The 23,314-nt window shown below is 38.0% G+C and overlaps 1 protein-coding gene across 2 annotated transcripts in view; it reads left to right on the forward strand.

Moving 5' to 3' along the window:
- The window catches only part of LOC108709920 (PHD finger protein 11), a 38,151-nt gene that overhangs the window by 9,720 nt on the left and 5,117 nt on the right, over positions 1-23,314 (forward strand). Inside the window, exons 4-16 of one of the 2 annotated variants that reach the window (XM_041584481.1) lie at positions 1,374-1,399; positions 2,488-2,603; positions 5,667-5,698; positions 7,881-7,915; positions 9,336-9,433; positions 10,738-10,766; positions 11,981-12,015; positions 13,090-13,169; positions 15,605-15,633; positions 16,238-16,311; positions 17,579-17,725; positions 19,157-19,215; positions 22,483-22,546. In XM_041584481.1, coding sequence (XP_041440415.1) covers positions 1,374-1,399; positions 2,488-2,603; positions 5,667-5,698; positions 7,881-7,915; positions 9,336-9,433; positions 10,738-10,766; positions 11,981-12,015; positions 13,090-13,169; positions 15,605-15,633; positions 16,238-16,311; positions 17,579-17,725; positions 19,157-19,215; positions 22,483-22,546 — 824 coding nt within the window. Of the gene's footprint in view, positions 1-1,373; positions 1,400-2,487; positions 2,604-5,666; positions 5,699-7,880; positions 7,916-9,335; positions 9,434-10,734; positions 10,767-11,980; positions 12,016-13,089; positions 13,170-15,604; positions 15,634-16,237; positions 16,312-17,578; positions 17,726-19,156; positions 19,216-22,482; positions 22,547-23,314 lie in introns of both variants that reach the window. The other variant, XM_018250190.2, reaches the window with a different exon arrangement.

The following is a 23,314-nucleotide window of genomic DNA, read 5'->3' on the forward strand; positions in this document are numbered from 1 at the left end:
TTTTAGAAGAAAAAACTATTTTTCCAGATTTATTATGCTCTAAAGCTGCTAAAAATTAAAATCCGAAAACACTCCAGATATAATCTGTCAAAATCATGTAGAAGTCACTGTTGGAACATGTTTTTTTACCTTCAATTTTCTAGATAGTTTGCGCTGGATTTCATTCGATAATCCGATAAATTTGAGTTGTCGTGGCGACAATTCAATAAAGTCGAGTTTTCAGGGGCGTCAATTTGAAAGCGTTGCACGATTCGAATTGATGCATGATTTTTCTGCTACTTTTTCTTGCAGTTTTAATGGTAAATTAAGAGCATTCGGGTTTGGAAGTAAGGTCGTTTTTTTTTTGTTTGTTTTTTTAAATTATATTGAGAAAAAGTTGAGTTTTAGTAAATACCCGCCTTAATTGTGTTTTGTAAAAAGTTAGTTTTATATCACTATTTTTTGAAGGAATACATTGATTTCTGTGGGTGCTGAAGTTCCACTGTAAAATGTAAAATATAACTATGTCAGGACACATTGTATTTACTGTAATTGGGTCAGCTGAGTCAAATGGTTATGGCCCCAATGAACCTTCAACTCCCAAGGAGTCACAAACAGAGAGAAAAAGAAGCAGAAACTAAAAAATAAAAAGGTTGATCCAAAGTTGAATTGCTTTGGATAAAGCATACAGTTTTGTATCTCAGTTTTTAAGCCAGGCAGTGTAGCAAACCAAATTTCTCCCCAAGAGCACAGCATCAGTCAGAATACCATATTTTTCATAGGCCTTATACCAGGGGTCCCCAAACTTTGGTGCTAGGCCACCAGGGGACATCTGGAGCAGTTTCAGGTGCTCAGTCTGGATGTCATTTAGGTGAGATTAATGGAGAAAGATCATCTTGAGAGTTAATAAAGGTGTACTTTTTAGTAAAAATCTGCTGCCCTAATTCGCTTCCATCTCCCCCCCAAAACTTCAATGGTGTTTTCACGTGATAAACCGTGAGATTTTTCTGAATAGATAAAAATGTCTGACAACTGTGGCTTTAGAAAGTCTCCCCTAATCCCTCCTAATAGGAGCAGTAACAAAATAGCATGGGTGCAAACTACACAGAATTTTTTTTATGGCTCCACCTTCACACTTATTTCATCATTTTGAGAAGTTCTGTGTTGTCAATGGTTTTATGGATTACATTTATCTTTTCTGGTTTTCCCAAAACTTCTGCTCTTGCCAATCCTTTATAAAGGAAACATATCAATATTTTAATGTCTTTATTTCAGCTGGCAAAAAGCAAAGTTTCACCAAGGTTCTTGGGCTGTATAGATAAATGCAACGTGTATAACATGATAATTTATGTTTATTTTCTTATTATATTATTTCTTATTATATTGTTTTACAGAATTTACTGTAAAGACCATAAAAATGGTAAGTAATTTGATTAAAATGTTAGAGCAACAAATTGTCCGCTACAATTTTTAGAACTTTTCGTGCTATTTGGATTTTATTTCAGTTCTTTCAGTGCTTTTATTTGTTTGCCTGTATTCCCTTAGGGCTCCTGGCATACAGGATGTTTTGTTGCCTGTGCTGAAGAATATTAAGACGTTAAATTAGTTTTTCTTTCTACTTTGAGTACAATTTTGAGTACAAAATTATAAATTCTTAGCCAATATGCCTGGTATTTCCCTGGAATTTTTATGTTACCTCTTTAAAATAAGTGGTCCACTTCCTGGACCACTTAAGTCTTGCTCCCCAAAACATCCCTGCTACCCTGTACCAGTCTTCCAAATGCAGAATTCTGAAGCAGGGGTGTTAGTTGCCATGTTCATTTGCTTCACTTTCTCTCTTTGCTCCTCTGTAATGAAATAAACATGCAGCTGTTGGGGTTGTTTTCCCTGGGAAAAAAAAAGAGGATCACCGTACCAGAGGCCGCCCCTTCGAACTAGAGATAAAGAACTTTCATTTGAAGCAATGTAGGTGGTTCTTCACAGTGAGGACAGTGAGGTTGCACTGCCGGGTGATGTTGTGATGCTGATTTTGTTTATGCCTTTAAGAATGGCTTGGATGATTTCCTGGACAAGCATAATATCAAAGGCTATTGTGATACTAAAAAATACAGTTAGTAAAGATATAGTTATATATAGTTTATGTAAAGGTAGGGAGGGGTCAGTGTGTATGTATGGAATTGGGTTTCATTTGGAGGGGTTGAACTTGATGGACTTCGGTCTTTTTCAACCCAACTTAACTATGTAACTATGAGCACTAGAAGCCAGATTGTGCCTTAGACCATTGTCTATGTACCCTGGTTGGCAGTCGTTGTGCCCCAGCAACCCTAGTGCAAAACTCTGGCTTATGAAGACTGGTATAAGGGAGCAGGACCATTTTGGGGAACAAGATTGAGGCAGTTTGGGAAAAAAAAGGAGAACCAATGAAAGGGATTACGTTTTTCTTTAAATTAAAAAAAAAACGAAGCTGTTTTTTTTTTTACACTATTTAAGACTCTGTGTTTTGTTTAGACAAGCAGGATAAAGATGGATATCCTTCATACTCAGGAACAAGTTCAGATTTGAGCACCAGTTCATCTACAGAGGATTCTGATGCATCAGTCAAACGAAGTGGAAGGAAAAAAAGGGTAAAGGAGATTTAAACTTGACTACAAAATTATAGTTTTGCTTTAATATTATAATTTGCTGCATTGCCAGTTTGAAAGCAGTGCTGAAATTCAAATAAAAAGGATCATTTACTATGTTTAATAGTATGCTGTAAACACACAATGCTTTAGGTTAACTTCTTCCAGAAGTTGTATCAGTGAAAGCACATTTAGCCTTATTAAACATATAAATTGATGCAAATACGACTCCCAGAATTAATTTTGCATCCTTTCTGGCATCGTGCTCAGAGCAGGAGATGTGAAATTCTATCACTGATATCTGTGCAGTTTTACTTTTGAGGCCCTTTTGGAGAAACTGTCAAAACTTCCCAGATCTTCCATTAACGTATAGTCTATTGCAAATACAGTTTTTGACTACATATAGAAGGAGAAAAATTGCCTTTAAACATAATTATTACACAAAAAATGAGGTTTTAGCATCACACTTTGGTCAAAACAAGCTCACGTGCCACGTCAAGGCCCCTCATTTAACATGAGTCCTACACTGCCTATTAACATTCTAATACGGGAATGTAACATGTTTAGCTAGCACAAAAAACATTCACAAACAAGTTTGCGAACATTAGCAGCCAAGATTTTCATTTTTTGCATCCTTTTCGACTGATTTCAGACCTCAATGATTCCTCGCAAAGTTTGCGAACATATGGCTTTTGTGAACGTGTGCAGTGTATGTAATAAAATTTCGCAATCATAAAGTGTTTTTGCAACAAAATATTTAATGAAACTCCAGAGCAGGTGTTACCACTAACTTTTGCTTCATGATAATGAGTTATGTAATATTCACCAGAGAACCATTAAATAAATATTTGCAAAGAATTTTTTTTTTTTTTATGGCTTTTTTCTGTATAAAAAAGAAATGTAAACGCTTGTCTTTAGTGCATTTAAAATCAAGTTTCCCAGCAAACAGTGTAACTGAGTAGTAAGACCCAGCTCTGTTGCAATTACTCTTGTCTCAGGAGCTCCAGTGAGCAAGTAAGGAGCGTTTAAGCCTCAGCCAATTACCATACACTTGTAAGTAGTAAGTGGTTCCCTATTCTAAAGGCTGAATGGCAGCTAGAAGCAACACTGGCTGCAATTTATATATGAAACACAGAAAGCAATCGCCAGTGCTCAGTCTAACCCACACTGTGGCATTGACCAGCTGCTAGAAACACCCTTGTGCCAGAACTCATTCTAACCCAAACTCTGGAGTTGACCAGCTGCTAAAAGCCATAAAAAGCCATTATTAGTACACAGAAAAGGAGAAAAATTGCCAGTACACACTTCGCCTTGAAAAATAATTATTACAAAAAAAACAAGGTGCCTATTAACATTGTCTGTAGTGCATTTTAAATCAAGTCCCAAACTCCAGAATGGGAAAAGATCTACCTAGGTGGGTCATGTTACAAAACTCAGCTCATATATTAAGAGAAATTCACCCACATGGGATATCAGCAGGGTAGGGGAAGACTTTGCACCAGATATGTGAACTTTCATCTCACATCATAAGAGGTTTAATATTTGGGGTGGAGCTTCTCCATCCTTTTACGACAAGGGCGCATGCATGAATATGGTACGGCGCCAACACCACTCCATTGCCCTTCCAGGCAGTCATCCTCTTGGCCCAATAAGGGTGGCTGAGGGAGTTGACTGTCATTTTCTCCTTACACACAATCTCTGTGACAATTCAATTATCCAGCATGTGCTCTATTCTCTCGTACAATCAGAAAATATAGTACATGTAGTACCCCCAAACTTGGTTCACTTTAAAATTGATAACTCATTGGATTCAGGAAACAGATGTAAAAACCTCTGCGTTTGCCTGTCTGTGCTCTCTCTTGCACCTCCCAATTTGTTATTCTGCTTGTCACTCACACTTCAAAGAGCTCAGTACTTGTTGCTAAGATTACAGTGTCGGACTGGCCCACCGGGATACCAGGAAAACTCCCGGTGGTCAGTGGGCCCTATTGCTTCTAAGCATTTAGCCTTTTTCATGGTCATTCCCTATTTCTTTATGGAAAAAAATGTGTAATGATGGAAGAATAGAGTAAGTAGTATAGTAAGTAGATTAAGAGAAAGACTGGGAGTATAAAGAGGTTGAGTAAGGGGAGGAGGAATAATAGTTTGGAACCTGGGCACATGGTCTAAGATATTCTGTTGGGCCCACAGTCTAAGGTTTTCTGGTGGGCCCCTGGCATCCCAGTCCGACACTGGGTTTTTTCCCAGTGTCCCGCTGGCCCAGTCTGACCTTGGCTAAGAACCACAGAAGGCCCCCAAGTTCACCTCATTTTCAACCTTTGGGTGTATACTATCTCTTTCATCAAGCTTTCCATGCAGTGCCCTTTCTCTACCCAGCACTGCAGCTCCTGCCACATTTACCTCTCACTTTTGTTAACTATTAACCCTTTTTGCCCTACACTGTACTCCAAGGGACATATTTATTATGGTGTGTAAAAAACAACTGGATAATACACCACACATCTCCAAGCTTCGCTATGTAAAAAACTGTGTAAATTTTTTTATGCGTTTTTTTTTTTTAGAGTGACTTCTGCCAGAAGCAATGTAAAATAAGTGTAAAAGCTAGCATTCGAAAGGCATAAAAGTACATTTATTTGACACAGTTTTTTTTGGCGAATTTAATTTTACAAAGAATTATAAATATGACCCTAAATGTAACATCTTTTTAAAGATGAGGTGGTTGGAATGTCAAACCCCAAGGTCTGCACGGATGCCCTCGTCTATTTAGCGCTCTCCTTATGGGGTTTAAATGCACCAGCTGGGCTCACTCTCTCTCTCTTCTACTCCTTTCCTTTTCTTCTTAAGCTTTTACTTTCATTTTTTGTATGTGTGGTTAAATTGAAAACTGTGAAATAAAAAATAAATAAAGACGAGGTCTCACACTCTGTACCTTCATAGGGGATTACATAAAATAAAGGTTGGCAAAACCTTTACCCTCCTTCAAATCACATATTTTTTACATATGTTCTTGATGCTCTCTAATTTATTTGCAACATAATTTAATAAACCTTGTTTTTTTCAATTCAGAAACAGAAGGAAACTGAGGCCAGTACAGCAAGGTAAAGACATTTTCTCTGTAAAAATATTCTGCTGTATATAGTTAATTTAGATGTATCTGCCTGGCCTTTGTTTTAACAGCATGGTTTAAACAAACAAAAATATCTGCTGAGTGTTTAATGACTTGTTTTTAAATCCTTGGCACACAGCTTGGGTTTGGGGTTATTGCCTTTGCTGAAATCATCTGTAAAACTTTCTGTTCATAACCAAACTTTACTTTTTCTGCATTTTTTAACACTAGCAAAAATATATAATCCCATTTTTACTTTCTTTAATGAAAAAGAAATCTATCTCCAATATACTTTAATTAAAAAATGTCTACTGTTTTTATAATAAACCTGACTGTATGCAGTGAAATTCCCCCTTCTTTTACTGCTGTGGATAGGAATTGTCAGACGGCCCCTAACTGCTTTTCAAGTAAACGATCATACTTTCAAATGGCAGGGGGAGCCCCCCACCTTACTTCCCAGAACTCGAGCAGCATTGTTGGATTCCATGTAGAGATTTGTATCCAGAGACTCAGTGCAGTCTTTAAATTCTGATTATTAATCAGTTTTTCTGTATTGGCTTCTATGGCAGATATTATTTTACTTGTGCTGTTTTGATAATTTATGACAATCCCTAAGCTTAACCTCCCAACTGAAGCCCAGACCACACTGAGCATGTGTGAGTCTTGATAATGCAGAAATGTCTAACAAAGTTACAAGATGACAGCCCCCTGCGCCAACTTTGAAAGCATAAATCATTTGTCTTATAAGGCTGCTGGTGCAGTAAGTTCATGTTTATATTTAGTATACAAAATACAGCATTTCTAACATTATTCTATTTTAGACTTTAGTTTAAGGTGACACATACTATGGCAACTGCTTGTAAGGCCCAGAAAAACCAATTACAAAATCCTTTTGCGTTGGTATAGCTGTCTGACGATTTTGCATACGATGTTTACTACCTGGTCAAATATGTGCTGGAGCTGCTGTAATGTCCAGAGAGGGGACATAATACATGTTTGGTGGGAAGGTCATATGATACAAGGATACTGGACAGCAATATTAAAATACATTTCGCAAGTTATAGCCACAGATCTTCCTTTAGATCCTGCTTTGGCACTGCTGTCAATTGCCCTATCACAAAAAAAGCACTATTTAGCTTTTGCATTGACAGCAGCCAGGGCAGTAATACCTAGATATTGGGAAAAGAGCCATACACCACCTATTGGTGACTGGGTAACAGAACTCAATTCCATCATGCGTATGGAAGAATCGTTATCTAACAACACTCAAGATAATTATGCTCATACGTGGTCTGTCTGGACCCTGTTTAAAGAGTCGCCGGAATATAATAACCAGCGCCGATCCTGTGTATATTGCCGCCTGAGGCGGCTCCAGTAATGCCGCCCCCCCAGCCCGATTACATTTCCGGGTGGGGAGACAGCAACGCTAGTGCGGAGAGCGCAATTGCGCTCTCTCACCCGAGTAAAGCCGAATTTCCGGTTTAAAAAATGGAAATTGAGCTCTTAAAGGCACCAGGAGCGGCTTTTTGCCGCCCCTGGAAACCTAGCTGGCGCTGCCGTCTGATGTGAGCACCTCAGCTCGCCTCATTGGCGGATCGCCCCTGATAATAACATATTAGTTATTTAAGAGTGATAATCAAAAATATGTTTATGATAGCGGGAAGGAAAAACATTGTCACCAATCTCAATACGGTGTGACCTGAGTAACTACTTAGGACATGTAATAAATATGGGTTCAATAACGCTCCTTTTTTGAGAGAAGGTGAGAGAAGAAGTGATATAGAACTGCGTCCCCCTTGTTGTGATTGTTGCAATAGTATAGTTATGCATAGTTAATGACTGTGAAGTCAAGAATGTGAGACTAAAGGGATAATATCTGTCAGAAGAATACAAATATAGAAATTCTACCCAATAGGATGTTAAGATACATGTATGATGTCTATGATATAAGAACTATGCCTTTTATACTATGTTTTTCTTTTGTCTTTATTTGATGTTTATGTTTTTGAAAACAGAAAATTGAAAATAAAGGATATAAAAAAAAATGATGCCCTTAGCTTTGACCTTGGCTGGTACTCACTACCCATTAGCTGGTGAATAAAGAATGAAGAACAGACAGGACTTTTTTTGTCTTGCTCAGAACTCACTAATCTCAAATTCATTTTCTGTTACAGAAAGAGAACAAAAGCAAAAATGGCAGACTTTAATGGTGAGATATCACACTGAACATTTCAAATGGTTGTTAGGGGCTCCTGGGGATGATGGATGGCATAAGTACTCTGCGCCCAAAGTGTATGCAGACCAGTTAAAGGACAACTATAACACCAGCATGAATACTTAACCAACTAATATATGATATCATATGAAGTGACCTATTAAAGAATCTTGCCAAACTGAAATATATATAAGTAAATATTGCCCTTTTACATCTTTTTCACACAAGCCCCCATTTTATAATCTTTTCTGTGTTGCCTCAGAGATCACCTGAACAGAAATACTACAACTGTAACAGGAAGAAGCGTGGAAGCAAAAGACAAAATTTGGTTCATTAATTGGCTCATTTGACCTAATATTTATGTGTGCCCTTGGTTTGTTTGTGTGCACTGTGAATCATACAATACCAGGGGACGACCCTTAGTACTTTAAATGACAATTTTCTATTTAGGATTACCCAGGGGTACATACTTCTAGAAAACGATATTATTATGAAAATAGTTTATTTAGATGAAGCAGGGTTTTACATATGGGCAGTTTTGTTTGGGGTATAGTTTTCATTTAGCACAAGCATTATTTTGGTAGCATTAAAGTGATACTGACACTAAGGGGCACATTTACTTAGCTCGAGTGAAGGATTAGAAGGAAAAAAGCTTTGAATTTCGAAGTATTTTTTTGACTACTTCGACCATCGAATTGGCTACTTCGACCTTCGACTACGACTTCGAATCGACCGTTTCGAATTAAAAATCGTTCGACTATTCGACCATTCAATAGTCGAAGTACTGTCTCTTTAAAAAAAACTTTGACCGCCTACTTCGCCACCTAAAACCTACCGCGCACCAATGTTAGCCTATGGGGAAGGACCCCATAGGCTTTCTAGGCAATTTGTAATCGAAGGAAAATTGTTTGATCGATGGATTTAAAATCCTGTGAATCGTTGGATTCGAAGGATTTAATCGCTCGATCGAACGATTTTTCCTTCGATCGAATTGCGGTAAATCCTTCGACTTCGATATTCGAAGTCGAAGGATTTAACTTCGATGGTCGAATATCGAGGGTTAATCAACCCTCGATATTTAACCCATAGTAAATGTGCCCCTAAAAAACTACATTAGAAAATACCTATAGGTCACGTTTTTTGCTGATAGGGTTGCTTTTGTAATTAATTGATACTTGAAGTTATTTTTTTTTTGCCATCCTGAATGTCCCTACACAACCTGTTTCTATATTCTTTAAATGTTTCTGTAGAACTGTTCTTACTACTGGGGAATTCATCTGGCTTCAGAATATCATTCACTTTAATAACACCTGTCTCTATTAGCTTTTTTGACCAAGTACCTCTTTAAAGAAAAGATGCAAGGTTGGTTATAATTCCTTTTGCTATTCTTTATCATGGTACCTTATGTTTACAGAAAGCGGGAAAGAACAAGACAGTGCAGATATCTCTGAGCCTGGCCTATCCTCAAGGAATTCTGACACATCAAACATAGAACAGAGGCAGAAAAAGCAGGTGAGACAAAGGGGCAGATTCACTAAAGGGTGAATTGTTGCCAGAGACCGATTCGCACACATCGCACCATTTCGCCAGGTGCAAATTCATTACCACTATGCTAATTCACTACAATGCAAACTTGCGTCCTGGGTGCCAAATGCTGGCAACTTTTCGCTAGTGATACTTCTTCAATGTGAGCATTTCATAGCAAAGATTCGCTAGCGTTCATTGGTGCCTAGTGAAAATTCGCTAGTAATTGTTCGGACTTTTTAAGGCAATCCTTTTTAAAAATAGAAAAGTCGCCTGCGTTTTTTTACACTTTTAATGACTTTCTGGGGTACAGGATATGATGTCACTGACATCAGATTGAGGAAGATGCAGCTTTGTTTCCGCAGTTCGCCTGGTCTAAGGTGGAGAAGGGAACTGTGGTGAAAAAGGCAACATTCAGTGAAATCCGCAATTTAGTGAACCATTCGCCACATCGAAAAGTCGCCTGGCGATAGAGTGCGAACGAACGCTAGCGACAGTCTCTTTCGCTAGCGAATTGTCGTCTGTGCCTGTTAGTGAATTGGCAATGTCCCTGCGGATTGGATTTATAGCGGATTTTCGCTAGCTGGCCTCTTTGCCCTTTAGTGAATCTGCCCCAAAGAGTTTATTATAATTATTGGATTGTATTTTGTCCTTCCTACCAGTTATAAACTATAAATAAAATACGTATAAAATAGAACAAATATATTAGGATTATTCACAATGTGTGTGCAAGAATAAAAATTATCCCCTGAGCCAGCCCATCCAATACAGTTTGTGTATCTACTAGAGATTGCCAGTCCTATGCACTGGCTAGCATGCATAGGATAAAGTAGCCTGCCCAATCAAATGCCATTCCTGCAGGGCAAGTTCAACGTTCTTGACCAAAAGTTTAATATGAGACCAAATGGCTTGAGAAACAATTATTCGAAAGGCCTGCTTGTATGCATCAGCGTGTAGGTAAAGAGGCAACAAGGTGACAAGAACATGTTCCAAAAAGAGTGGGGAAAGGAAAAGTACATGGGGCTTTTGTACCTCCTGTGACTAACTGAAACCCTGGAGCTGAGTTAAAACAAAGCTTTAGTTTTCATTAAGTGTTAAATATACTGTATGTAAATAATCATGTAATTTTGTTTTTTGAGACAGAAAAGTTCTAACAGTGCAAAATAGAATTTGTATCGAAGGCAAAGAGTAAAACAAGGCACTGGGTTTAAAACAGATTTACGTTTGTAAATGTTCTTTAATCCTTATCGACTACAGAGTTCATTTAGACATTTTGATTTTTCTACTAGAAGCAGAAGGACCTTGAAGACACCACTCCAAGGTAATGAAATATTCTCCATAAAAAGTCTTTTACTTGATGTAGTTACAATTTATCTTCCTGACTTCAAAATGTTTGCAGAATACATGAATAAATTAAGTTGATCTTACAATCATTTAAACCCTCCAAAAATAATGCATTCTTTCTTTCTCTGCGTATTTACATCTATAAGGGTAATGTCAAAAAAATGTTTTTAAGCTCACTTGTAACTTACAGTGGGTGCAAGTATGGATTGCAACAAAGTGTTCTTCATGGAATAATAAACTATTTTATTTTATTGATTTTTTTTCAACAAATTAAAATAATGCATTGCCCTCTGTGGAGATGCAAGTTGTATAATGCCCAGGGGAAGCAGGGGATAAGGGTTGCTGTGGCGGAAGCCTGGGCCCCCTTAGTTATTTATCATTTAAAAGTTATTCAATGAAAAGTTTGATGGTGGATCTCCTGTCCTAGTGGTCCCCGGCCAAATGCCCTCTTAAAGGGCTTGTTCATCTTTAACTTTTAGTATGAAGTAGAGAGTGATATTCTGAGACAATTTGCAATTGGTCTTTATGTTTTATTATTTGTGTTTTGTTAATTATTTAGCTTTTTATGTAGCTGCTCTCCAGTTTGAAATTCTTGTTACAAGGGTCCCAATTACCTTAGAATTCAGGCATTGATTTGAATGACTGGAATATGAATAAAAAAAAGAACCCGAACAGAAAGGTAAGTTAAAAAAACAACAATAACAAAGTTGTAGCCTCACAGAGCAACAGGTTTTTGCCTAAAGCGGCAGAATAAAAATAGTTCAAAAGCTATATAAAAGAAAAAAACAGCCATACTATACCATACTAGAAGTTAATTCAAAGGTGATCCCTCCCTTAAAGGTAACCCAGGGGTGAATAGATAGGTCCCTGGATACCCATTATCCAGAAAAACTACGAATTACATAGACTCCATTTTATCCAAATAATGCATAAATATAATATAATATACATTTTAAAAATGATTTCCTTTTTCTCTGTAATAATAAAACAGTACCTTGTACCTAATCCAAACTAAGATATAATTAATTGGAAGCAGAACCAGCCTGGGTTTATTTAATGTTTTCTAGTAGTCTTGAAGATTCAAATTACAGAAACTTCAAATCTCAAACCTGTACAATAATATTTTGCCTGATTGGGATTATGGGTCCCCCCCCAACATGTACTAATACACCACTGCATTTTCTGTTTTAGAAGGAAAACGAATGCAAGGAAGAAAATTATATTTGGTGAGATATTATAAATGAATGAACATTGGAAGCACTCAATTTAGAGCATTTTAATTAGGTAACAGTACCACCATGTTCTTATTCTGAGGTCCCCTATTTAAGGTGGCAACACACGAAAAGATTCGCTCGTTTCACAAGGTCGTCAAAAGAGCTGATTTCTCCCCCGATATGCCCACCAACAGTAGGGCGATACCGGGTTATAACAAAGGAAAATGGGCACCAAAGGGACGAGGACCGCATCAACTAGCCCAGGCGGTCCTCGTTCACATTGGAAAATCAAACCTCCCTGATTGATATCTGGCGATTTTTGCTAGAGATTGATTGGGGAAACCCATTGGAAGCCCCCATACATAAGTAGATAAACTGCTGATTCTGTCTATAGAACTGTTATTGGCAGCTTTAATCTGACCATGTATAGCCACCTTTAGTCAGAGATACCTACAAAAAGAACTCACTAAGAAAAACACTCACTCACTATTAATTTGTGTTTGTTTGAGTATCCCTTTAAATACTAATATACAGGTATGGGATCCGTAATCCAGAAACCCGCAATCCAGAAAGCTCCGAATTACAGAAAGGCAGTCTCCCATAGACTCCATTATAATCACATAATCCAATTTTTTTTAATTATTTTCTTTTACCGTTTCTCAAACTTGAAGTTTAAAGTTTAATGTTCGTGTCTCTAGTGTTTCAGTGTGGCAGCTCAGTGAATTTGCTACGTTTAATTGACCCCCCTCCCAGAGCTGCTTTGGAAGGTGAAAAATGACACTTTACACATCAATATTAGAAAAACAATCACAAATAGAAAATTGAAAGTAATTGGCAAAAAGTCTTGATTCTGGTGAACAATCTGAAACCAACTGAAAAAAGTGTTTGAAGGTGAATAACCCCTTTAAATAAAGGGAGTGCTGAGTTTTATAACAAAAACTCCCAGTACGTTATGCTTATTTTATGCTTTGTATTAAAATATAAGTTACAAATATGTTGTTTTGCTTGTATATTCTAGTAGTTTTGATCAAATAAAACACACAAATGGTACGTTTCAACAAGAAATTGTTTATTTGTACCTTTTAGCTATGCCCATTAGTGAAAATCAGGATGCCAACGAAGTCTGCACCCCAAACCAATCATCAGAAGGACTACTGCCTGTGGAGGTATGGAGGGATACCGTCATACTGTCATTCCCTTTTTAAATATTACTGTTTCATTGTTTCACTTATAATTAGTGCTGGGTAGTTTTATGTTAATAAATGTGCTGCAAAATATGTTGGCGCTATATAAATAAATGTTATTAATAATAATAATAATAATAATAAAAAATTTACCCAGTTTCCATAAAACTGTAAAGTTTATTCCTTTGTCTAGCTAAGCTTTTGTTTTATCTGTCATTCTATAGGAGAACTAAACCCCCTCCTAAAGATAGCCCCATTCACCCACCTCCCGTTTCCTCCCTACATAGTCCACTATTTAAAAAATTGTCGTACAGACCTTCCCATGCAGGCCAGTACAGCAAAGCTCACGTGTGTCATCTTCAGTACCTTCGGATCCTCTTCTTCCCATTCGGCTACTGTATTTACTGAGTGCTCCGGCAGTAGACGTGTATAGGAAAGAGCTCCAACTGCACATGTGTGAAAACGGTGATCCTTTAGTGATTTATCCAAAGATACTGAAGATGGCATCTGTGAGCTGCGCTGCTCTGCATCGGAAGGTCTGTGCAACTTTCTACAACATCGTGGACTATGCAGAGAGGAAGCAGGGAGGGGTGAATGGAGGTTATTAGATGGGGACACTCTTTAGGAGGGGGGTTTAGTTCTCCTTTAATCCTACAGGGTAAACAGTGATCTGTGATATTTAATTTTTTAATGTAAAAATGTTTTTTTTTTTTTTTTAATAAAAAAAAATGCTTTTTGCATATGTATTCAATCTAATATGATATATGCAGGCCCGGATTGGCAATCTGAGGGCAAATGCCAGAGAGACTGCTGTAAAATGCCATAGACAGTAACTATATATTGGACTGGCCGGGGCTTTTTGGGCATCTGTATACATGGAATGCCAGGGCCTATTTTGACTCCCAGTCCAGACCTGGATATATGGCCCCAACTGGACACAGGGGTAAATTTATCAAAGAGTGAAGTTCCGCCACTAGAGTGAAATTCCGCAGCTCTCAATTCATTTCTATGGGATTTTGAAAGGCGTATTTATCAATGGGTGAAAGTGAAAGTTCACCCTTTGATAAATACGCCTATAAAAACCCCATAGAAATGAATGGAGAGTGGCGGAATTTCACTCTAGTGGCGGAACTTCACTATTAACTTCACTCTTTGATAAATATACCCCACAGTCTGTGTCTGGAAGTAGAATACTGAATGTCATTACAAAAACTATTCATCTGGAACATGGGGAGGACCAACTTTATGTTAATATCCTTGGTTTTGGGATCAGCTGATGGACAGGGAGGTGGCTACTGGATACTTATGGTAATATAGACTATTTTAGAGTCATCTTTGCAGCAATAAGGGCTTTTAGGGTAAGGCCACACTAAGCGATAGCGCGGCGATTTGACTCGCGGCGACTTTTCGCCGCGACTTTTAAACGGCAATCGCTGGCGAAACTTTGGCGCTGGCGTCTATGGGGAATCGCTGCGTAAAAACACACGCGGCGATCTTTTTTCTATTGTCGCTCGAAATCGCCTCGCTAGGCGATTTCAAGCGACAATAGAAAAAAGATCGCCGCGTGTGTTTTTACGCTGGCGATTTTGCGCGATTCCCCATAGACGCCAGCGCCAAAGTTTCGCCAGCGATTGCGGATTAAAAGTCGCGGCGAAAAGTCGCCGCGAGTCAAATCGCCGCGCTATCGCTTAGTGTGGCCTTACCCTAAGGGGATGAGGTTTAGTTAAAAGGGGTTGTTTACCTTTGAGTTAACTTTTAGTATGATGTAGAGAGTGAAATTATGAGATAATTTGCAATCGGTTTTCAGTTTTAGTTTCTTTGGTTTTTGAGATATTTACCTTTTTATTCAGCAGCTTTCCAGTTTTCCATTTCAGCAATCTGGTTGCTAGGGACAAAATTACCCTAGCAACCATGCACTGATTTGAATAAGAGACTGGAATATGAATAGGAGAGACCTGCATAGAAAGAGGAGTTGTAAAAAGTAGCAATAGCAATACTTTTGTAGCCTTACAGGGCATTTGTTTTTTATATGGGGTCACTGAAAGCTGGAAAGAATCATAAAAAATGGCAAATACTTAACAAACTAGGAAAAATAAATAATAAAGTTACTTAGAATTAGCCATTCTATAACTTACTAAAAGGTAACTTAAAGGTGAACCATCCCTTTAAAGAAATTGTTTTGTGTCCACATCTGCCAGTGGAAGAAAGATTGTAAATTTTATAGTCTGTACAAATGTGAAGTGTATATAAGAAAAACTTCATACTGAAAAAGCTATATTTGCATCTGAACCTTTATTCAAGCACATCTTAAAATTGGGAATGAGTGGGAATGAATATTCTGCTATTTATTATATGTAAGCACAGAAATGCATTTTACATCAGAAAACAGACAATTCCTTTTTTTCTTTTTAAATTAGGGAACAGAACATAACACGTCATGTGATCGGTGAGATTATTGATTTCTTCTTAAAAAGATGAGGAAACTGATAGTTTCTTTTCAAATACAGCATTTTCAAACTATACAGTAGAATCCCAACACTAGCAAGGGACAAAGATGGATAAAGGCAAAGTACTTGAAAGCAAATTTAACAGAATGTTTACAGACATACAATACAAAGGGAACTTATTCCCTAGGTCTGGACTAAGACAACTGGCCCCCCCAGGCAACCCTGGCTGACCACTTTGCCCCCTCCCCGGCTTGTGGGCGAAGGTTGATTTTTAGTAGACTTAAGTTATGGAGATTTTAATTACAGAAAGATTCCTCCATTCGGAAAGCCTCAGGTCCCAAGCATTCCAGATAATGGATCCTATACCTGTATAAGCTTCAACCATAAAACATTATGTATTGAATCTGTTTTTTTCACATAATATACAACTTACTGCAGCCTATATAGAATACAAGTAATCCTGGTTTGTCCAACTTTCCCCTTAGTTAGTTTTGATAAGTTGCTGTAAAATTAAAGGAGCGCTAGCCTGTTGATAATAGATTTAACACTGTCCATAATTCAGGTGCCATTGATAACATTTACTTGAGTTTTCATTTTGTGCAGATCATCGAGTGAAAGCGACTCAAGTGAATCCTTATTGAGTCCAAAACATAAACTACTTAATTACTTGTCCTTAAGTAAGTACTACGTGTGCTAAAGGCCTTAGATAAAATCATATTGTATGATATGGAAGCAACATGCATTGTAATGTGCAGTTTGAATAACCAGTGGATACAGGGGATATCTTTTTGTCTTCACATTTTAATTTGCCATTTAGGCACCTGATGGTTGCCCCCACTGAAGCTGCTGCCATAGTCACGGGCTATTGAGTGCCTATATGGTAAATATGGCCCTGGCTGTAACTAGAGAGCTGTAACACTGGGAAATGGATAACAAAGATGAAGGGAGTGGAGTTCTGAATTGGAAACTGGGAAGGAGTGGCAGAGATTAGAGAAAAATGTTGAAAAGGAACATAGTGGTTTGCAATATACAGTAAGACTTTATAATGGGAAAATCCAACCAGAATAAACAAGCACACACTCCTGGAGCCAGCCGGTGAAGTTAAAATTTAAGTTGATTCCATAATACTAAAATTACACGTCAGGAGGTGTAATTTTAGTATTACGGAGTAAACTTAAATTTTAACTTCATCAGCTGAGTCCAGGAGTGGATGCTCATTTTTTCTGGTTGGATCTTCACCCCAAGCTATTGGTTCGGCCACGGCACCCGAGCCACCTGCCGTTACTGGTGAGTGCAAAAAAAAGCTGATTTCACCTACATTAATTATATTGTCTAAACTGAGTCTAAACTGAAAGTGATAGACCTGGGGTTTATACACCCAGGTCACTCTCCTCCCCATTGAGTGAGCTACAGTTTAACTTTATTTTGCTGTTCCACATATAATGCTCGAAGTTTTACTTTCAATTATTTTCAAATTTCAATTGGTCAGCTTTTACTTTTTGGTGTTAGAGTTGGTTTTGTATGTAAATTTTATAATGGGAAAGAACAGTTAAAACCATGGACAATGGAGGATGCTGGAAAGAGTAGGAAAAATGGAAGATAATAAAGATAATTGACAGAAGTCAGGGGAGGTACTCCGCTAAGCCAGGAATAATGAGCTAAAACAGTAGACAAGTCAGGTCATGGTCTCATATCCAAAAAGAGAACATCAAGTTGGAAAATGGTACAGTTACCAGGGGTTCATTCAACACACAATGCAGAGCTGGAGAGCCTGTCTCAGTACACAGATCATATCCATGAAAATGGAAAGGTTTTAGGAGCCTGATCATATTGACAGGGTCAGACTGGGCCGGCGGGACACCAGGAAAAAAACTGCCAAACCACATGTATGTAAACATTTTCCAGAAAATAAACTGTTTAATCTGAGATTTATTTTAATTTTAGCTGTGGCACAGAGTACAAGTTCTCCCAGAACAAAAGACACAGTTGAGGCACAGAGTACAAACTCTTCCCATGGCCTGTTAGTGGCAGGGTGTCCAGGTTCTCCTAGTGGACCAAATATGAGTAGTGCTCTTTCTACTTCTGAATCAGGTGAGTAATTTGTATTTGTTTGATCAGTTTACTCCAGATCTGTATATGTTTAGGTTTTTTTTTACCTCAGTTCCTAACATAAAGTTGCAGATAATTCTGTTTGGGACAAGACATTCCTTAATGTAGTTCTACAGTATAAGAACTTTTTTTTTACCATTATTGCCTGTAGCTCTGTTTTTAGATTTTTTATGGGGGGAATGTAATAAAAGTCGGCAATGGAAAAATATTCGCAATGCGAAAAGTTATGCCTTTGTGTGACCAATTTTCCTTTGTGTGAATTTAATATAGCTTTTGAAAACCCGAAAACTATTTAGTAACCACTTCCGACAGTGGAAGACGGTTTGCGAATGTTATCGTTTGCGCCAGTGCGCAGTGAATGTAAAAAAACTTCTTACTGAATAAGTTGTGTTGGCTCCAAAAGAGACAATACCTTGTTGGTAATTTATTTACCAAGACCTCTTACAAAGTAAAACTTCGCAGTGTCAAAAAAAAAAATAGTTCTAGAGCTACAATTCTAGCCCATGTCCCAACTGATGTTAATCTTTGACCTCTGGCTGCAGCGCCTTGACATTATATGAGCACAGTTTTATATTACTTTATAGGACCTCCGTTTATCCTACTTCACTCACTTAGCTTAGGTCAGTTTCTGTCTATTAAGGAATTGGGGGATGAAACTGACATTTTATATTATATTATTAGTTCCTTTATACAAACTATTATCCATCATGAATGAACAGTTCTTCTTGTCAACCTTCAAGCACTCCTTAAAAATGGGCAATTAACATTTGCAAAGCAATAACAGTTTAAGGAAGAGTATTACAATGCGAAATGCACATTTTTATTCTTATTTGTGCAAATAGTTTTGTTCTTTGCAGCTTTTATTACATTCCCCAAACGTCTTATCTATTATTCTTTCAGCTCCCCAAAGCACTGAGCATGTGCAGTGTCTGAAACTCAACATGGCAAGCTCCTGTGCACAAATTTGGAGGCCTGGATTATTAGTATTACTATATATGTACACTGAACATCTAGGCCGGTGCAGTAAGTTTAGTATACAAAATACCCTGTAAGTGAGGAAACCCTTCCTTTCATGTATGTAGCTCCTGAGAATCACACAGTAAGGATGCAGGTTTAATTCATTTGGCTGAATATCGAAATCTTGCAAAATGTGCTGAGATTTAGCTCAATCCCTGGATTCAGTTTCATCTCTAGAAGAGAGGTATCCCACCCATCTCGATATGCCATTGTCTATGTCTAAATAACCATTATAAATAAAGAGCTATACACTTTAGGTAGTACTCTTGTAAAGTGGCACTTTACATATACACAGTCTGTGCTGTTAGCATTGTCTTGTTCTTAATCCCAAAATATTGGTAAAAAATATATATGCCCTCCTACTGAGTTTAACGATTTCTAAATGATCTTATCCAGTTTTAGGGGGTACTCAAAACCAAGATGGGCCATTTGCGGACATTGATACTTCTACCAAAGTAAGAGTTTTTTTTTAATCATTTTATGTTGCTCCTCTCTGATCAAGGTCTTTCAAGAATCCACCTTTCACCCTTTGCTTTTCTCATTATTCACCCCCAGCAAGTGCTGACCTACAAATACCATATTATTAACCCATCCCTTGAGTATTTGTTTACCATATTTGATTATTTGAACACATCTGTTACAAGCTCTTAGGGTGAAATTCACAAAAGTGGAGGAAGCATTGTTTTGGTGTAAAACTGGTTTAAAAAATGGTGTAAATACCATGTCACAAACAGAAATCTGGCAAAATACCAGCTCAATTGCCACATTTTTTATTTATTGGCGTAAGAAATAACAGTTTACAGACAACGTTCCCTCCAATCTCTTCCCGGCTATGTGTGCAAAAAAAAATGTATTTCGTGATGAAATTTTAAACTTTTGTGCACAGTTTTTAAAAACTGTGTGCTCAGGTCAGAATTAATACAAAATTTTGTGTTTTCACACAAAATTCTTTGTGCGCACAACAATTTGTTGTGTGCCTGGCTTTAAAATGTGCAAGGGCATGGGCCACACCTTAGAAAGAACATTGCTTACAGACACTGGGGGTCATTTATAAAGTCCGCGCAGCGCATATTTTTCGCAAATGGTTGTATTGCGCATGTTTTTTCCTGAACACTAATATATTGCACTGCTCTGCCCGTCTTTCCGGTTTTTGCAAATTCGCAGTGTGAATAAATTTTCGCAAATGGCGCGCAAATGAGACAGGAGTTTGCGCGAGCGCACCCAATGTGCGAGGTTGTTGTGCGCGAAAATAACGTTGACAGTAACTTAAATTCGCAGTTTGCAAAACTGTTTTGCAAATATTTTATCCGCCACCAAAGTTGTGGCGTAATTGGGTCGCAGAGTGTGCGCATAAATATTCGCAATTTGCAAATTGTGACATATTTAAAAAGCTCCTATAGACATCTGCCCTGCACGAAGTTTATAAATGAGTCCCACTTGTGTCTATAAGCAGAGAAAAAAACAAAATTTTTGACAACATTTATTTTCTCCCAATATTTTTTGAATGGAGAAAAGCTTGGTGTAACTTTTCCTCCTGTGTCAACTTTGCATTGTTCACCCCACTTGTCGGTGCAGTATGGGGGACTAATTGTTGTCAAGCTACAAATCCTGTTTTTTGTGTATAAACAAGAAAAACAGTATATATTATTTATATATATATAAAAGTATAAGTTTATTGGCATTGTAAAAGAGGGGACAAAAACATGCTTTTACCTCTATTTATATTATTTTTTGCTAAATGAATGAGACAGTGTTAGCAGCATTTTAAGTAAATATATAGCATAGATCTTTATTTGAAGGTGAAGTAAAGCAACCCTGGCAAATTATAGTTTTTGTACCCCCCATCATGCCCAGACCTGAAGAGCTGCCCAGCAGTGTTGGCCCGACGTTTAACTGTGTCACTTCTGTTCCCAGCATCCATCTTGCTGACCAGTGAGTAGGTACATGCACACTGGCAGCTAAACTGGGATCTTGAGTTACTGCACATGTTCATTGGTTAAATAAATAATGGGAATGGGCATGAGGTAAAGGGAATGTTTTGCCTTTAAAAGTGGCAGGGAATCTCTTCTCTGAAGGGCACAACCATTAGTACAAGGCACAGGTACAGTGAGAGCAGGGTCAGTTTTGGCCCCAGACCCCCTCTCACGATCTGCCTGGCCCACTAAAACAACAACTGTCAGCGCCACGTGGCACATGCACAGGGGGCCCCAGAGGTTTGTAACCCGGTGGGCCCCCAATGTCCAGGCTGACCATGAGAGAGAGTCACCTAATAACAGACTGACAGGTTTAGGAAGAACTAAAGGCAAATTCAGAAAAATATTGGTAAAGCATTGTTTGAAAAGACAAAATCTGTTCTGTTTAAAAGACAAGTTCACAGACGTGGAGATGGTATGGTATCCCAAAACCAAGAGCAAACTCCAAGGTCCCGGTCTCAGCTCACACTTCTGCCTATAGCAGCTGCCTTTGGCTGCGGGAGGAGCTCTCCGCTACTCAGATGCCGCCAGAACTTAATGTGAGAGGACCAAGGGGGAAGCTCTGGGCAGGCAAGGGAACAGGGTCGGACTGGGCCGTGCCAGATCCGGATCCAGAAACTTCTTTGTGCTGTAACCTTGTCAGGTGGTCACGGCAAAAACATTGAGCGTGTACATGCGCACACATGCGGCACATTGCGTCAGAGTGCCAACATGCCAGCTCAACAAGGGAGGCTGGAGGGGGACCCTGGGACAGCAGCCCCTGTGGGCCAAGGGCCCCCCAGTCCGAACCTGCAAGGGAACCATAACGTATATACAGGAAGAACGGGGAACAGAGAGTGCCGACATGGAACAGGCAGGAACCGTACAAGACAGTACAGTACAGAATCAGGAGCGTAGTCAGGATAAACAGGACAGGGTCAAAACAAGTAGCTAAAATGGCACAAAGTTAGGATCCAGAAGAGTGGTCAAACAGGCAAGGGTTGGTTCCGTGATACAGCAAAAGGTCAAAACAGACAAAGGTCAGAAACAGATAATCAGACAGATATCACACCCTGGAATTATTAGGAAATAGACCTACGTTGGGCAATGAGTCAATGCAGAGTAGTGGGTTTTATAGGCAGCTTAATGACTTACACAGATCACCAGTAGCCAGCAACAGCTGAAACAAGCCATGCCTACTTGCAGTCACAAGGTATAGCCATAGGAGTTAACCATGGTTTTAGCTGTCTGCTCACATAGAGCAGCGGTAATGCAGACAGCACAGGAATACCTGGTTTAACTCCAGGCAAGTTATCACAAGAGGTTTGTGAATATGGCGGGAAATCTGACAATTTTATCTCCACTTTTATTTTGTATCAATATCACCACTTTTTGTAAATTATTGTTTACATATGTACGTTTAAACATGTTTAAATAAATAACACATAAAGCACCCCAGTTTCTTAAAAGGGTTGTTCCCCTTTAATTTTCAAATGGTCTTCACCTTTTATTTTTAATTATTTTTTATTTATTTGCTTTTTTTCTTCTGCCTCTTTTCAGCTTTAAAACATGGGTTACGAACCCAAAAATCTATTGCTTACATTAAAAAAAGCACACACAACATAAAGACAAATTCTCTCAGAATATCCCCATCTACATTATACTAAAAGTCAATTTAAAGGTGAACAACCCCTTTAATACAAGGGTATATAATTATGGTTTCTGTAATGCTGTCTTGAGAAACTGGGAACGGTTCTTTTAATTTTCCAGGTTGCATTTTTCAGTGAATACACAAATATTAGAGATCAGATGTTAAAAGGCGACCTAAAAGAAGGTGGGTATTCATTTTCTTTCTATGTAAAATAAACATTCAATTTGGATGTTGTGTACTAATTCAACCAAGGGTGACAGCAAACAATAATTAAAGGGGTGGCTAACATTTAAGTTGACTTTAATGAAAGGAAAACTATACCCCCCCCCAAACAATGTAAGTCTGTATAAAAAGATATTGCATAAAATATCTCATATGTAAAACCCTGCTTCATGTAAATAAACCATTTTCATAATAATAAACTTTTCTAGTAGTATGTGCCATTGGGTAATTGTAAATAGGAAATTGCTATTTTAAAAAATAAGTGCCGCCCCCTGGGATCGTATGATTCACAGTGCACACAAACAAACCATACAGGTTAGGTCACATGAGCCAATTAATAGACAGAGTTGTGTCTTTTGTTTCCACACTTCTTCCTGTTACAGTTAGAGTTGTAGTATTTCTGGTCAGGTGATCTCTGAGGCAGCACACAGACCATCACAAAATGGCGGTTCAAAGCAAGAGATGTAAAATTTACTTAAATATACAGTATATACCAGTTTGGTGATATTCTTTAATATGCCACTTAATATGATATAAACTATCTGTTGGTTAAGTAATAATATTGGGGGTGTAGTTTTCCTTTAAGTTATAGAATTGCTAATTCTAAGTAACTTTTTGGCCTTCATTTTTTCTTTTTTTATAGTTTTTGAATTATTTGCCTTCTTCTTCTTTCCTGCTTTCAGCTGACCTCATCTAATAACAAATGTTCTGTAATGCTACAAATTTAGC

The sequence above is a fragment of the Xenopus laevis genome, chromosome 2S (assembly GCF_017654675.1).
Source record: "Xenopus laevis strain J_2021 chromosome 2S, Xenopus_laevis_v10.1, whole genome shotgun sequence".
Lineage (NCBI taxonomy): Eukaryota > Metazoa > Chordata > Amphibia > Anura > Pipidae > Xenopus > Xenopus laevis.